Source organism: Mytilus edulis, chromosome 11, assembly GCF_963676685.1.
Source record: "Mytilus edulis chromosome 11, xbMytEdul2.2, whole genome shotgun sequence".
Taxonomy (NCBI): Eukaryota; Metazoa; Mollusca; class Bivalvia; order Mytilida; family Mytilidae; genus Mytilus; species Mytilus edulis.
In genome coordinates, this window is record NC_092354.1 from 29,455,223 (window position 1) to 29,472,218 (window position 16,996).

Below are 16,996 nucleotides of genomic sequence, written 5' to 3' on the forward strand. Positions count from 1 at the left end.
GTCAGTGAAACAAGAATCCCCATAACACAAAAAAACTTTTAAACACTCAAACTTATAAATCCAACTTTTAACCAGGTGCTCCGCAGGGCGCAGCTTTATACGACCGCAGAGGTCGAACCCTGAACAGTTGGGGCAAGTATGGACAAAACATTCAAGCATGATACAGCTCTGAATTTGGATTGTGATCAAATTTTTGACATTACATGGTTTTTTTTTACACAAAACAAATGCCAAGATTTTACAAATCAATTAAAGATTTCTTCTTCAAACTTTTTAAATCTAAAATTAAATAGTTGACACAACATAGGTTTCTGACACAGAATGAATGTGGTCTAATGAACTTAAAAGTTTTTTTTTGCCTTTGAGCAAATCACTATGCTGTTGAATATTAATCCTCTCAAAAAAATGTTTGAAGAAATTTTCTTTTTATTTATGAAATCTGAAATGAGAAAAATTTAACCCCCCCCTTTTTTTTCACATCCCCGTTTCCCTTTTTCAAAACTGATATCAATTCAAATTTCTAATGGAGTTTGCAACAATAACTACTCATTTAAATACATCATAAAATATTAAGATGTAAAAAAACTGCTTGTTATCACTGAATGGTAAAGATTATTTAAATTTATCAGTTGGTAGTAAAAAGTGTATATACATTGTATATTGTATATAACAAAGATTTAAGTTGATTCTGGACAAAGAAAGATAACTCCAATTAAAAAAAATTCTTGCTATTGCACAAATAGGATATTTCTTGCTTACTATTCTGGACAAAGAAAGAAATTTGCTATTTCACAATATTGTGCAATTAGATATTTCTTGCCATTGCACAATACTGTGCAATTGAAAAGACTTGCTATTGCACAATACTTAATATAATAATTTTAGATCCTGATTTGGACCAACTTGAAAACTGGGCCCATAATCAAAAATCTAAGTACATGTTTAGATTCAGCATATCAAAGAGGCCCAAGAATTCAATTTTTGTTAAAATCAAACTTAGTTTAATTTTGGACCCTTTGGACTTTAATGTAGAATTTGAAATTTGAAAACAGGACCAAAAATGAAGAATCTACATACACAGTTAGATTTGGCATATCAAAGAACCCCAAGGATTCAATTTTTGATGAAATCAAACAAAGTTTAATTTTGGACCCTTTGGACCTTAATGTAGACCAATTTGAAAACTGGACCAAAAAAACTTCAATAATCAAGAATCTAAGTACATTTTTAGATTCAACATATCAAAGAACCCAACCGATTCATTTTTTGTCAAAATCAAACTAAGTTTAATTTTGGACCCTTTGGACCTTAATGTAGACCAATTTGAAAACGGGACCAAAAGTTGAGAATCTACATATACAGTTAGATTCGGCATATCAAAGAACCCCAATTATTCAATTTTGATGAAATCAAACAAAGTTTAATTTTGGACCCTTTGGGCCCCTTTTTCCTAAACTGTTGGGACCAAAACTCCCAAAATCAATACCAACCTTCCTTTTATGGTCATAAGCCTTGTGTTTAAATTTCATAGATTTGTATTTACTTATACTAACATTATAGTGCGAAAACCAAGAAAAATGCTTATTTGGGTCCCTTTTTGGCCCCTAATTCCTAATCTGTTGGGTCCTAAACTCCCAAAATCAATACCAACCTTCCTTTTGTGGTCATAAACATTGTGTTTAAATTTCATAGATTTCCATTTACTTAACCTAAGGTTATTGTGCAAAAACCAAGAAAAATGCTTATTTGGGCCCTTTATTGGCCCCTTATTCCTAAACTATTGAAACCAAAACTCCCAAAATCAATCCCAATCTTTCTTTTGTGGTCATAAACCTTGTGTCAAAATTTCATAGATTTCTATTTACTTAAACTAAAGTTATGGTGCGAAAACCAAGAAAATGCTTATTTGGGCCCTTTCTGGCCCCTTATTCCTAAAATGTTGGGACCAAAACTCCCAAAATCAATACCAACCTTCCTTTTATGGTCATAAACCTTGTGTTAAAATTTCATAGATTTCTATTCACTTTTACTAAAGTTAGAGTGCGAAAACTAAAAGTATTCGGACGCCGGACGACGACGACGACGCCGACGCCAACGTGATAGCAATATACGACGAAAATTTTTTCAAAATTTGCGGTCGTATAAAAACACAGGCACTTATTGGGAAGACCCCCCAATTGGTGTATTGATTAAATACAATTTAACCTAGTTTGAAGTTAATTTACTGTCTCTGATACAACCCCTTATTTGTTATTGGATAAAACAGAATTAAGGGGTTGTATTAAAGATGGTAAATTCACTCGAAAGTAGGTGAGACATGCGCAGTAGTGATATAATGGTATGCACATTGAAGGTCCCAATTGGGGTACTTCAATCCTACATTCTATTTCCCATTTCTCTATATTCTTTGTTATTCATATACAGTCTGTTATTTATTAGAAAAAAAAATCATGATGCTTCTAACTGTATGTTTATTTTTTTTAACAAAGTACAATCTAGCACAAAACCTAATGCCAGCAATGGGAAGGGAGATCTATAGATACGAAGTGTTGATTTAAAACACAGGAACACGGAATGTCAAAAAATTCTGTCCAAGGACACTTGTAAAAACAAAACAAAACCGAAGTTTTGAAAGTGATAGATGAAGAAAATGCAGACACAGGGCAACCGGTAAATGATAAGGTACAACAGGCACCACTGAATGCAGTGAAGGTGTACACATTACGAAATTCATAAACATGCGTATGCGTATATACTACATAAATGTATATTTTGGTCAAATACCATGTAAAACTTATGGAGAATGCATCATTGTGCATATGGCTTATGATTTAAGAAAAACGACGTTTCTCGTGTTAAAACAATTTAGATTAAAAGCATATCAACATTTAAGATTTAAATATGGCCACTCATAAGCAGACGACACATTCACGGCCGTTTATAGTAGTCATTACTTGAGCATTTGTGTTTTTAAACCAGTGTGAAAATATTGTATATAGTCTTTTACCATTTAATCCAAAAGGGTTGTTGATTGTCTCTAGTGGCAGTGGCATCCTTATTTCGAGACCACCATCAATCCCAAAAAAGTTTGGTGCCCCCTGATGCAGTTCCAAAATTTTTCTGTGTTACAGGGTCTTTTGCCTTGGCTGGAGGTCCACCACCAGTCGTCCTTGCATGGGCCTTGTCCTTGGCTGCCTCCTCCCTTGCTACCCAACACGACTTCCTCCACTTTTCCTTGATTTGGTTGGCAGTTCTCTTGGCCCCACCCCTGGAATTCAATTGCTTGGCAATGTCTTCCCATACCTGTTTTTTTTTGTTTGATTGGTAATTGTGCTTGTGAATTTAGAATGGATTATGTTTAAGTTCCTTTCCACTAGCTCCGTAAGGAAGACTTTTTCTGCCTCTCTAAAATTTGCAGCTCTTTTCCCCTTTTCTGGTTCCATTTTGCAGGATGTTACAGGAAGTACTAAGAGTTATGGGACTTTTCCACTGGATAATATTTTGTCCAGTGGATAACTAACCAATCATTAACAAGGTTTTGAACAACAGAATTTAACCACTGGATAAACATTTATATCCAGTGGACAAGCTTATCAACTTTATCCGGCTTTTTGAACAACCGGGCCCTGATGTGTACTTACAGTTGCATCAGATATAAACTATAACAAAGCACAGCTTAATATCACTGTGCTTAAACGGCTGTGGGTAACTTAAGTTACCCACAGCCCAAGATGGCGGACTCTAAACTCGTTGATATTTAATTCATACAAAATGTACCTTTTGCGACGTTTTTCATGCAGAATGTAAATATTTATAGGATTATTGAATAAAGAAATGACTAACAATTACCATAAATTTGTTAATATAGAGTTCACTAAAGCGCAAGGTCAACTTTAAAAAATACATAAGATGTCCGTAACTTTTTGATCGAAACTAATCGGACTGTCCGTAACTTTATTTTTAGATGTGGGTAACTTTTGGTTTAAAATTTTAAGAATTATAATTTCAACAATTAAAAGACAATTAACATCATATTTGTAACCTTCGCGGCCGTTTATACTACTCATTCACCACCAAATGTGATTTTATGGTGAACGCATCATACTTACACCACAGACGTTTTATGTGGGGTTTGTGGTACTCCATCCTGGTTATGGTTTGAACTTTTATTTACTGATGTGCGTCTTATCGACGTTTTTCGCTTGTCAGACCAAGGCTTTTCCATACTCTTTAATGTTTTGAGTTTAATTATATGTTTGCGGTTTACCTTCACCTCTGTTTCTTTCTATGTGTATTTTGATGAATACTCTTTGACGCGGCTCGGTATTTATACATCCAACCAGTTAGTTATAGTGTTATGATTTTTTGAATATGTTTCCTAGTATGTTTTTTTTTTCTCTCTTTGTATGTTATCAGGGGTTGTTAGACTATTAAATTACCCTGTTGTCCTACGTAGTTATTTATATTTTTATATACTATGTCGAATTGTTACACTATGTTGACTGCTCTTTTCCTTTTATTGTCACTGACTTTTACCTATTGTGTCTTTTAGTTTTATTCAGTTTAATGAGATTTAATGCAACTTGCATACAAATGAAATATGCAGCTAGCTGTAAAACTAGGTTTATTCATTTATACAAAATATCCTTTTTTTAAGTTTTCCCATTTACTGTAAATCTTGGCCAGGGTGCCACAATATCACCCTATATCACGCAATATCACCCAATATCACCGAATTATTATTCGTCGGTAATGTTAATAGTTGTCCCAGTGTGTCCAGATTGACACCCCTTTTATTTTACTGTCAATGCTGATGGGATTTGTTTTTGTGGGGATGAGAGAAAAGTGTTTTTGGCTTTTTCAAAAAGACGGAAAAAGTTTGTGCACTTAAGTCTCGTATAGTCTATCCACTGCATGCCTGGGCAATTTGGGTTCCCCTCCAAAATCCCGGATTCACGCTACACTTGTCGTTGCTGGCAGAAAATCAGTAAGTGTATACATGCTACATGTATGTGTAAAAAATACTTGTGTAGTCTACTTGTTCAAAAATAAAAACGAACAATGATGTTTCAACAGTTTATCTGCTATGATCGGAAACAACCATCCGAACTAGGCGATTCGGGTACCCCGACGTTATGCAAAATGAGACCCGGGTTTTGCGGATTTATCGTGATTTTTTTCATATTTTTCCCAATTTTGTCTTCCATCGATACAATGAATTATATCATACTAGACATCTACTTCGTTTTGTGAATATGTATTCGATGCAATCTCGATCATCAGTTTAAACATTACATCCGCGTATGTCGATTCTTTAAAAGTTACGGACATCTCTATTGGTATGATGAAAAAAGTTACGGACAATTTGTTTTGAAGTTACGGACAGCCTAAGTGTTTTTTAAAATCGTGCTGTGATCGTTTATTTTGTAGAATTTAATCACCTTTCCAGTTAAGGGGTTTCCCTAAACGATTAATACAACTTTTAAATTCAGTTGTTTAATTGATGCATTCGTGGTATTGTTATTCTATAGAAGAAAAGTATCTAACCGACGCAAGGCGGCTCCATCTTGGGCTGTGGGTAACTTAAGTTACCCACAGCCGTTTAAGCACAGTGAATATGTTTTATTCTACTTTTGACTGTAAATTTGACATCTATTTTGATATTTTTAGAAATCGACCATATTTTATAGATATTTGTGAAGAATGTTCACCAAACCTGCCATCAGTGCATTGATAATTTTCCACATTTTAATGTGATTTTGACAATTTTTTGGATAATTTTATTTGATGTTACCTTAAATCGGTCATTTGATCAAGATCATTTTCTAATCTATACTTACAGTTGGATCAGATATAAACAATTACAAACCACAACTTGATTCAAATTTATATTTTTTCAGTTTATTTAACATTTTTTTTTTATATTCTCATACCTCTGATGATAGTTTAGATGAAATATCCGCATTATAAAGGAAGAACTTTTAAAATGTGTTTCACCGATATTATTAAAAGCAATTATTACTTTATGCTGTACCATTGTTGTTTATGAAGTCCATTGTCAGTTTTATATTCGGCATAATATAGTTGTCTGGTTATAGCCTGTCAACTTACCTCAGTTTTTCTCCATATTGTAGTGTTATTGCCCTAGTAATCCCTTAGGGAGTTTCCCCAACCTATAACACTAGTACTGGTAAAGACCCGAGAGACCTTGCAACACTGGTAGAGTCTAGAGAGATCCCAAACGGAAGAGGAGACACCTACGTCATCTGGAGCCATGCTCAGCCTCTTTCTCGTATGCATCCGACCGAAGCGGTAGATAAAGAAGAACCATAATTGGAACCCAGAATAAAGCCCTTATACAGATCAAGGTAGTTATATCTTCATATATATACTCCATACAAATCCCACTTTAGGGTATTACGTTGAGATCAGCAGTACAGGCCAAATAACACTTTACTGGTAGTTGCGGGTGGTTTTAAATTTTGGTCCTGCAGGGGCTTGATCGCCATTTTGGGCATCACTCCAAATTTTGAGTGCCTTCGGTCAACCTTGAGAAATTGGTATTTCGTCCTGAAGAGTCATACCAGGTCCCGTGTTTTACTTTCTGGGTGAAAGTGGGGGAAATTACATTGTAATTAGCTAGTTTTTGGGCCCGGAAAAACTTTTTAAAAGTTTGCTATAGTTTGATAGCGAGGTCACGCGAGGTTTGCTGCCGCGAGATTTGGGCGCCATCTTGGATTACGAATGTAAACAAACACGGTGTTTTTATGCATATTGTATAACGGTGTACTATACATGTTTATATTGACTTTTTTATATTGAATAAAGATTTATTGTTGCTTAAATTACATTGAATATTTAGTATTGCTTTGTAATTGATATTGGAATAAAGTAAAATAAATTTAATAAAATAAATATAATAAAAGATCAAGTCATTATGGAAAGAGCAAGAGGCTACACTATCAAGATCAACACTTGTTCTGAAGTGGTACTGAAGTGTATGCCTGGCATAGGGGATGCCATAGCAAATAGAATTATGGATATCAGGAGCAAGGGAATCCATATTGATAGGGAGGTTTTAGAGCAAATTCCTTATCTGAGAGTAACTGAGGGTCTTCTGGGATTGATTGATTTTGAATCTAGTCCCACTAGGGAAAATGCTGGAGCAGAGCACCCCAGTATTGCATTTGGAGACCACGACAGGCAGTCGACGCCTATTTTTAGCCCATTATGTGTGGAGACACATGAAAATAGAGACGCGCCCTTGCGCAAAGTATGTTCTGACCAAGCCATGGGTATGTCAGAGGCATATGTAGATTCACCATATTTTCGACCCATTCCTGCTCAAAACACGAGGAAAAAAAACAAAGAATTGCAGAAATGTGTCATTTTGGTAACAAGGTCAGTGAATGGATTGAAGAACACCATGCTAGTAGGGACACCACACAGACTAATTCCTATAAGCCTAATCCATACCTGAAACAGATTGAACAGCCTGATTTTGGACAAAGAATCTCGCCTATTGCATTGCAATCAGTCCTTGAGTCAGAAATAGAGAAAGTGTCTGGGGAAATAGAAAGTTTACTTGGTGAGCTGGGACATCTCAGTGATGTTTCCGATAGGGAAAGTCTGACACCTTCACCTAGAACCAACATGGTTGTTCAACGTCAACAAGAACAACAGGATTTTGCAGGAAGCCTACAAAGAAAACAAGTCCTCGACCTGACTTCACAGAGCCAAGACATCAGGCAACATTTGACAATGGATTCTCAACAAAAACCAACTGTGGCTAATTTGCACCAATTAGATCAACAGGTCATCAACAGACCTCAAACGGTCAACAACAGTCATCGACAAGATATAACATCAGTCTCAAGTGATGATACGCCTAATGACCATGTTCTCCACTTCTCACCAAGAGTTCAACATGGCATGCCATACCGTCAACAAGATCAACAGGAAGCCGGCCGTCTGCAACAAGCTTCACCAGCCCATTACAGATTGGTTAATAGTAACAGTCCTGTAATACAACAAAGGGGTATATACCCACCTGAGACGCCATCAGTTGAATGTGTCAAACAGTTCCAACCACCTATTCAACAGGACAACTCCCACCGTCAACTACAATTCAAAGAATATGATACAGTGATACCCTCAACTAACAAATATCAAGTTGGTACTAATAACATACAAAGCGGTGTCAACAGGGTTCAACCACCAACGTTACAATCACAGTCTTCTGAACCGAGTCCTCAACAGGTACTCAAACCTCAGATTGGTTCCATCAACCAACCGCAAGGAGTCAACCGGGTTCAACAGCCTATGTTGCCAGTTAAAAAAGGTGTGCAAATGCAACAACAGGTACAAAGCCTACACCAACGTCTAGCCCAGCTTCAACTTGGGGTCAACAGCTATGCACAACCAACACAACAACAAAATCCAGCTACTGCACCGGTTTCTTTACCTCAACAGCAGCTGCATCAACAACAACCCGCTTACCAACAACCAAGGTATCAACCACCAAATTTTGTACCAGGGACCCAACCACCTACAACGATTGGGCACCCAACTTCCATGTTTCAGCCTCCTAGGATTGGACCACCACCACAAGAACCATCACAATACTTAAACCACCAGAATATGTCTAGTATATCGTACCCAGTCATGGGTCAGCCTACCTTTTCAGGGCCTCCAGACATAAGTAATTATCAACCACAGTCACACACATTACCTGTGCAACAGCAACAACCTCCATCATCAGGAGCACCACCACTACATAGCAACCAACCGTCAGCAAGACGTAAGGAGTACGATAGTGATTAGCATGAGAGACAACGTAGACGTGATCCAGGTCGTTATTATACAGCTGATTCGGACACGTCAGATGCTTCACCATACCGTCAGACCAGGAATAAGCGTAGGTCAGCACCTGCTTACATGAGTGATCATTCACACAGAGCCTTCTCACCTATGAGAAGTGCAAGAACCTCTCCAGCGTATAGTAGACATAGTTCTAGGAGAGGCCTTACTGCCAGAGAATCGCAATCAGAGTCTGAGACAGACAGTGGACATTCTAGGAGTCAGTCTAAGAAGAATAAAAAGATTGAGAAAAGACAATTTCTATCCTCGATTCCTAAAACACTCCGCTACAATGGGAAAGGCAACTGGAAAGCCTTTTACACAAAGTTCTCTGGCTACGCTAAGATTGCTGAGTGGACAGACGAACAAAAAAGAGAACAGCTCTGCTGGTGTCTGGATGATGCAGCCAGTGAGTATTATACCTTGATGCTGGATAACAACAAATCAGCTACTTTTACTAAAATTATATCTAATATGAATAAGAGATTTGGTCATCAAGAACTGCCAGAAACCTCCCAGGTTCAGTTCCAGACAAGTGCCCAGGGTGAAACCTTGGAGGAGTGGGCCGAAAGAGTGTTGTCTCTGGCCACTAGAGCCTATAGTAGATACAGTGAACAACTGATGAGTGAGCAGGCAATTATGAGATTTTGCCAGGGTTGCAATGATACCGTTGCTGGAACTGAAGCCTGTATCTCCAAACCAAAGTCTATGGATGCAGCATTGGACATGATAAGATGGTGCCAGCACACCAGAAAGGCAGTCAGTGCCATTCAAAAGCCTGGTAAACCAGTACATGAGTCTAGTTCAGAGAAACCAGGTAACTCACCAGTAGTTCTTGGTGTTGGCAGCTCCAAGTCCAGCATGGATACCCGTCTCTCTCGTATAGAGGAACATATTGAGAGAATAGTAACCAGTTTGGCTCAAGAAAAATCTGTCAGACAGGGAACCAGTCCAAGTCCTAGGTCACCAAACCAAGACAACAGATCCAACAATTATTCGCCTCGACGCAACTATGGCCGAGGGCGTGGCAGGGGAAATAATTCAGGTGACAGACGCCAGAACCAGGGGGGGTATAATAATGATTGCTATTATTGCCACAAACCTGGCCATTTCAAAAGAAACTGTCCAGAACTTAGACAGAATAACAACCGCCAACAATCAAAACAGTTGACGCCTAAAAAGAACACTAAGGAGGAAAGGAGGGTAGAGTTTGACGATGACAATTTTACACAGGATGACTCAGAGGAAAGCTCAACTAAAGGGGTTTCAGTAGGTACCCTTGGTACTGCACACTTGTTAAGATGTATAGTAAAAATACAAGATAAAGAAGTTAATGCTCTCATTGACACTGGGTCAGAGGTTACCATCGTAAAGGACAGCATTTTTGAAACTTTAGTTGAGAAACCCTACATAATCAGGGAATCTACCATGCATGGTGCAGGCAGAGACATGCTTATGACATGTAGAATAACAAATCCTGTAGAATTTTCAATACAACAGTTAACATTTAATGAGAGACTGTATGTAGCGCCTATAGACTGCGACATGTTAATAGGAGCAGATTTTCTGATAAAACACAGCGCCATTTTGGATGTACCTGCGAAAAAGTTGACTTTAAAGAACACTGTAGTAGAATTGATACTTGGCGGGGAACCAAAACTGGTCCCAATTGTGAACAGGGTAACAGTACATGAAACTATAATAATACCACCAAATACAGCGATGCGTATTGATCTAAATACAGAGGATGTAGCCTCTGACTACCTGATAGAGCCTAAAGGCAATTCCACTCTACTCATACCTAGAACAGTCTGTGCAAAGGGACAAAAACCAACACTATGTTTTTTAAACATAACAGATCATCCTGTAAAGCTTCCTAAAGGAGATGAAGTAGGATACACACAAGAAGTCAGTGTAATTCAATCCTTAGAGAATGAACCATTACCAAGTGTTGGTACTTGCACAGCGAACAATAAAACTAAGAACAGTTCCAAGACAGGGATACCAAGTCATTTAAAGGACCTTTATGAAGATTCCGGTTCTAACTTGTCTAAATCTCAACAGACCTTGTTAAGACAATTGCTTATCAAGTACAGTGATGTTTTCGCCAAAGAAGATTTTGACCTAGGTAGCTTTGATACTATAGAGCACACCATTGACACAGGGGATGCCAAGCCAATCCAACACAGAATAAGGAGGACCCCTGCTTGCTTAGTTGATGAAGAGGAGGCGCATTTACAAAAAATGTTGGATGCGGGAGTGATTCAACCTTCTATGTCGGAATGGGCATCAGCACCAGTTTTAATCAGGAAGAAAGATGGAGGGGTACGCTGGTGCATAGACTATAGGAAATTAAACTCTGTAACTTCCCGTGATTTATTTCCTTTGCCTCTCATTGACGAGTGTCTAGACACATTGGCCGGAAATATCTGGTATTCCAAATTGGATGCAAATAGTGCATATTGGCAAATTAACATTAAGCCAGAGGACAGGAAGAAAACAGCCTTTGTGACCAAGTATGGTTTGTTTGAATGCGTTAAAATGGCCTTTGGACTTTGTAATGCACCAGGGACCTATGCCCGAGTGATGAATTTAGTCCTTAGGGGACTTACATGGAAAACAGTCCTAGCTTTTTTGGACGACATCTTGGTTTTAGGACCTTCCTTTGAAGAGCATCTAAAAAATCTAGAGGATGTATTTAGAAGATTCAGGGAGTACGGCCTGAAACTTAAGCCCAGGAAATGCGCTTTATTTAAGACCTCTGTTGAATTTTTAGGGAGGAGTGTAAGCAACAAGGGACTTAAAATTGGACAGCAGCACTTACAACCAGTTAGTGGTTGGGCTGTGCCTACCTGCACTAAAGAAGTTGAAAGGTTCCTTGGCTTTGTAAACTACCACCGTTCTTTCATCAAAGACTATGCCAAGATTTCAGCACCCCTGTATGAAGTCACAGGGAAAAAGCCATTCTTTTGGACTCATCCGAGACAATTAGCTTTTAACACCTTAAAGCACAAACTACTTGTAGCTCCAGTTCTAGCATTGCCTAATACATCAGACAAGTTCATTTTGGACACAGATGCATCCCAAAATGCCATTGGAGCTGAGCTTATTCAGGTCCAAGAGGGAAGAGAAAGGACCATAGCATATGGTAGTTTTATAATGACACCTGAACAGAAGAGATACTGCACAACACGCAGAGAATTATTGGCCGTGATAAGGTTTACAAGGCAGTTCCGTCATTACTTGTTAGGAAAGGAGTTTACCGTGAGAACAGACCATAGCAGTCTCACATGGCTTATCAATTTTAAGGAACCGCAAGGACAGTTGGCCAGATGGCTAGAAGAGCTTAGCCAATATAATATGACCATTAAACACAGGCCAGGTCGCTTACATGCAGATGCAGACGCCTTGTCTAGACCATCAGACACATTACCTGAGTGTATACACTACAAACCTGATGTAAGCCTGAAACAGTTGCCTTGTAAAGGGTGTGCCTACTGTCAACGAGCACACAGAAACTGGGCCAGATTTTTAAACGAAGTAGATGAAGTAATACCATTGGCCAAGAACCGAAACAGACAGCCTCTTACAAATGTGTCCACAGCCATGGTGCACCTGTTTTCAACACCAGAACCTGAGACCTTGGCTCGACCCCAAGATCCAGACCATAATCAGGATGTCTTTGCTTTACCTGAGGTAACATGCAACCAAGACCTCACCGTCTCAGCATCTACTCAGAAACAGCATGAAGTCAACAACACATTGTTTTCGACACATATTGAATTGATATGTACACCAACAACAGCACAGATAATTGCTAGTGATCAAAACTCTTGCCACGTAGCAGCTGTAACTCAGTCAGAGGGTATCAATTTCTCCGGTTTTAGCACTGATGAGATCAAGACTAGACAGTCAGAAGATCCTGATCTCATATTGCTTTTAAGTTGGTTAAAAGATAAAGAGGAACCAACCCAGAACATTTTGTTTTCAGCCTCACCAGCAGTTAAAAGTTACTGGATTAATAAAGAGAAATTCTTTTTAGACGACCATGGCATACTAAAGAGTCATCCCAAAAACGAAGGAGCAGATGTAAGATTAGTAATTCCATCCAGCCTAAAGGACACTGTAATGGAGCTTTGCCATGAGCTGCCTAGTGCCGGACACCAAGGTATAGTTAGGACACTGGCCAAGATTAAGACCAAATATCAGTGGTACCGAATGACCTGTGACATCAAGAATTTTGTTGCAACATGTGCCACCTGTAACAAATACAAGAAACCCAACAGGTACGGGAGATGTCCTATGACTAATTACCATGCTGGTTCACCTATGGAAAGGGTGCATTTGGACTTTATGGGACCACTTCCCAAAACAAAGAATGGTCATGAGAACATCTTAATGATAGTTGACCAATTTACCAAGTGGACAGAGTGTATACCTTTGCCTTCTCAAACAGCAGAAGTTACAGCACGAGCTGCAATAAATGAGTTCTTCTCAAGATTTGGGTACCCTTTTGAAATCTTCTCTGACCAAGGACGTAATTTTGAAAGTTCCTTATTCAAGGCAGTTTGTAACCTGTTACAGATTCATAAGGCCAGGACTACCCCTTACAGACCCTCATCTAATGGTCAGGTAGAAAGACAAAATAGAAGCTTAATGGATGCTGTAAGATGTTTTGTTGACCAACAGCAAGAGACATGGGATGAGCACCTCGCTCAGTTAGCAGGGGCATTGAGGGCTAGTGTTAACAGAAGTACAGGGTACACCCCAAACAAACTAATGTTGGGTAGGGAGACAAACCAACCTACAGATTTAATGTTTGGCAAGACAGACGAGCCTCAGTACACTGGAACTGAGGAGTACATAATCAGTCTTGAAAAAGCTCTCAAAAGCGCCCATGAGATAGCTAGAAATACCTTGAAAACCAGCCAGGCTAAAATGAAGAAAGATTATGATCTTCGGGTATTAGAACGGCAGTACGCGGCCGGTGACCTCGTGTACGTTTTAGACACAGCCAAGGTGAAGGGTAAAAGTAAAAAGTTAAGTTCTCCTTGGAAGAGGCCTGGTATGATAATAGATAAAATTACTCCTTTTGTGTATAAGGTAAAACTTCAAAGGGTGGTATTTAACACAAATCATGACAGGCTGAAGTTATGTAAAGATAGAATCATTCCTGCATGGCTGCAAACCTGCCATGAAGAGTTTACACAGGGTAAAGATGTCCTTGCCCCAAGGGTAAAAAGTAAGGCAAAGGAGTACTGTGTGTGCAGGGGCCCTGATACAGGTGAAACGATGGTGCAATGCGACCAATGTAAAGAATGGTTTCACCTTACATGTGTAGGTTTATCAGTAGAGGAAGTAGACACAATAGACATATATGCTTGCCCAAACTGTAAACTAATAAATAGGCCACTTTCTGTCCCAGATAGGGGCGGAGAGCAAAATGTACAGTAAGTCAGCAAAGTTAACCTTTCCCTTTTTATCATTTCAGTATGGCAACCTATAATCAAGGGAAAGTGGATGGCAATAATAACAAGGCCACAGTACCTGAGAGACCCAGTGTGGGTAGAGGGATGACCGTGGAGAGAGGTGGTAAGACGTACTACCGAGATGTTGTGGTATCCTCTGTGGAAGACGAGCAGGTGAGTGAGGATGTTCCTCAAGACTCACAGGATGGAGGAAAAACACCTCTAGAGGCCAAGGTGGCTGATGTTCCTTCTCTGGAGGATGGATTGACCAAGCTGGTCGTAACTCTAAAAGTGCCTGAGGTGCCAACTGCCTCCAAAGAACCACTCCAGTCTGGAGCTGACAAACCTGCATTTTATATATGCCCGCGTAGTCGAACAGAGGAAAGGACATGGGTCGTCAGTGAGTCGGACCAATATTGTCCAGTAAAGGGGTGTCCTGTAGTAACACGTAACGTGCGTAGGCACGTGATTGCAGAACACCTATCGGTCATGTTTGAGAACAGACAAGATCCGTCCCTGATGAGACAGAGAAGGTTTCACCAGTATCGTGGCCAGATGGTCATGGTACTGGCCCAGTGGCTCACAAGGAAGGAGGATGCCACATATGAGGACCTTCTGACCTTCTTGAGACAGAACTCAAGAGTCCCTAGTGGATACCCCCAGACTGGGGAGGAGATGCCTGTATTTCGAAGTGTTTGCCGGGAGATGGGATGGCCTACTTCCGCCTGGTTTGCGATCCAACCAGCCCTGAAAATAACCAGCCCTGTGTGTGTGCTGCATTGGAGGGTCATGGCAACCTTGGTACACAGACTGCCTCCCTCACAGCAGGACATCCTTGCTACAGAGCATTATAGACCAGAGGATAATGGTCTGGACCTGGCACACCTATTGGCCTGGAACAGACAATTCCTAGGGAAAGAACCAGTAGTGGAGGTTGTGCCTGCAGCCGATTCTCAAAAGGAGGTGAATGCGTCAGGCCAGGAGGAAGTTGTCGCGGCTCCTAGTCCGCAGACAGAGGCAATGCCAGAGAGTGATAGGCATATCATTATTCTGCAAACTGGCATAGAAAAAAGAATGGTACCAATCTGTTCTTTAATGGATTTAAGGAACATTGCACAAGAGATGTTCCCAGGCAGAGGGGAGGTCACCCTGAAGTTCCAGGGGATGATCCTTGATCCTCTCATTATGTTAAAGGACATTCTGCTGATGGATGCTAAGCCGACCATTGAGGTCATATTCTCTCACTCTGAAGAATCAACTCATCTGTGAGTGAACACTTCCTCTTTAATAGGATGATGCCCAGTTTGGGTTTGCTATTGAGACATAGCTCTGGGATGTGAGGTTTATGCAACATTTTTATATATATATATATGGATTTTACAACAATATATGGAGGACCTTTATATTGTGATTACTTTACAGACAGAAGATTCTTGAAAGTAATATTGTGTGTATTAATATGAACTGTGTTACACAAGATTTAGAGGAACTATTATACTTGTGAATGGATTTATTTATATTCTGTGAATTGCATTTTTTATGCTGAACTGTGTGCCTCACATCCCGTGTACAGTGTATATACTCCAACCGACAAGATCTAGGAACTCCAACTTGACCACTGTACATAGTAGATTAGAAGTTTGTTAAATGGTGATGGTAGGATTGGACCCAAGGTCATCTTTTTGTGGTCAGGTGCTAGTATCCCAGTTATGGGAGGGATTGCCTTATTTCTGTCCTTCCTTGTCGGGTTGATGTATTTTAAGGGGAATTATTTAGTTAGTAAAATTGGAAATTTAGGGCGGTGTAATGAATTTGTCCTGAGGACGATACTTTTGTGATTTGAACCAATTTTTGTAATATTTTTATTCTACGGATAAGAATAGGTGAAGTTTGCATTGTAATTTTATTATCAGCTGTTTAATGTATCAGTGGAAGATAATGGATACATTTTTTTTTAATTTTTTGTCCCAGTTATGGGAGTGCTGATTATATTTTTTCATGTAAGGGTAATTTTATAGTTTAAAAATAATTTTTGTTTCCTTAAATATTAGGATTAAGGGTAGATATTCCTAGCAACCTTGTGTAATGGGTTAACATTGAGAGACGCTACCAGTCTAGCCCTGGGGAGTCTTTACAGTTGTCTTTTGTCGGAACTGTGGTTCCTCCTTTTTAAGATGGAGGGGGGTGTAGTGTTATTGCCCTAGTAATCCCTTAGGGAGTTTCCCCAACCTATAACACTAGTACTGGTAAAGACCCGAGAGACCTTGCAACACTGGTAGAGTCTAGAGAGATCCCAAACGGAAGAGGAGACACCTACGTCATCTGGAGCCATGCTCAGCCTCTTTCTCGTATGCATCCGACCGAAGCGGTAGATAAAGAAGAACCATAATTGGAACCCAGAATAAAGCCCTTATACAGATCAAGGTAGTTATATCTTCATATATATACTCCATACAAATCCCACTTTAGGGTATTACGTTGAGATCAGCAGTACAGGCCAAATAACACTTTAATATTCCGTCAAGCAGTCTATTGATACCTTCATAAAAAAAGCAATAACTGTGACATAAAAAGCATATGTATGAAATTCAAGATTATTGTGGTTTTTTTTGGTGCCTATGGAAAAGGCAAATGTCTGTACATGGAGGCCCTGTTAACTCAGGCAACGG

At 39.3% G+C, this 16,996-nt stretch overlaps 2 protein-coding genes across 2 annotated transcripts; both read left to right on the forward strand.

The window, feature by feature from the left end:
• Positions 1–6,255: 6,255 nt before the first annotated feature.
• On the forward strand, positions 6,256–16,747 carry LOC139495463 (uncharacterized). The gene is made up of 2 exons (XM_071283743.1): positions 6,256–6,368; positions 14,351–16,747. Exon 2 carries the CDS (start codon positions 14,352–14,354, stop codon positions 15,594–15,596), a length of 1,245 nt encoding a protein of 414 aa, XP_071139844.1. The 5' UTR covers positions 6,256–6,368; position 14,351; the 3' UTR covers positions 15,597–16,747.
• Positions 7,381–8,823, forward strand: LOC139494154 (basic-leucine zipper transcription factor A-like). Its single transcript, XM_071282329.1, has one exon. The coding sequence runs from the start codon at positions 7,381–7,383 to the stop codon at positions 8,821–8,823; it is 1,443 nt and encodes a 480-aa protein (XP_071138430.1).
• Positions 16,748–16,996: the final 249 nt, after the last annotated feature.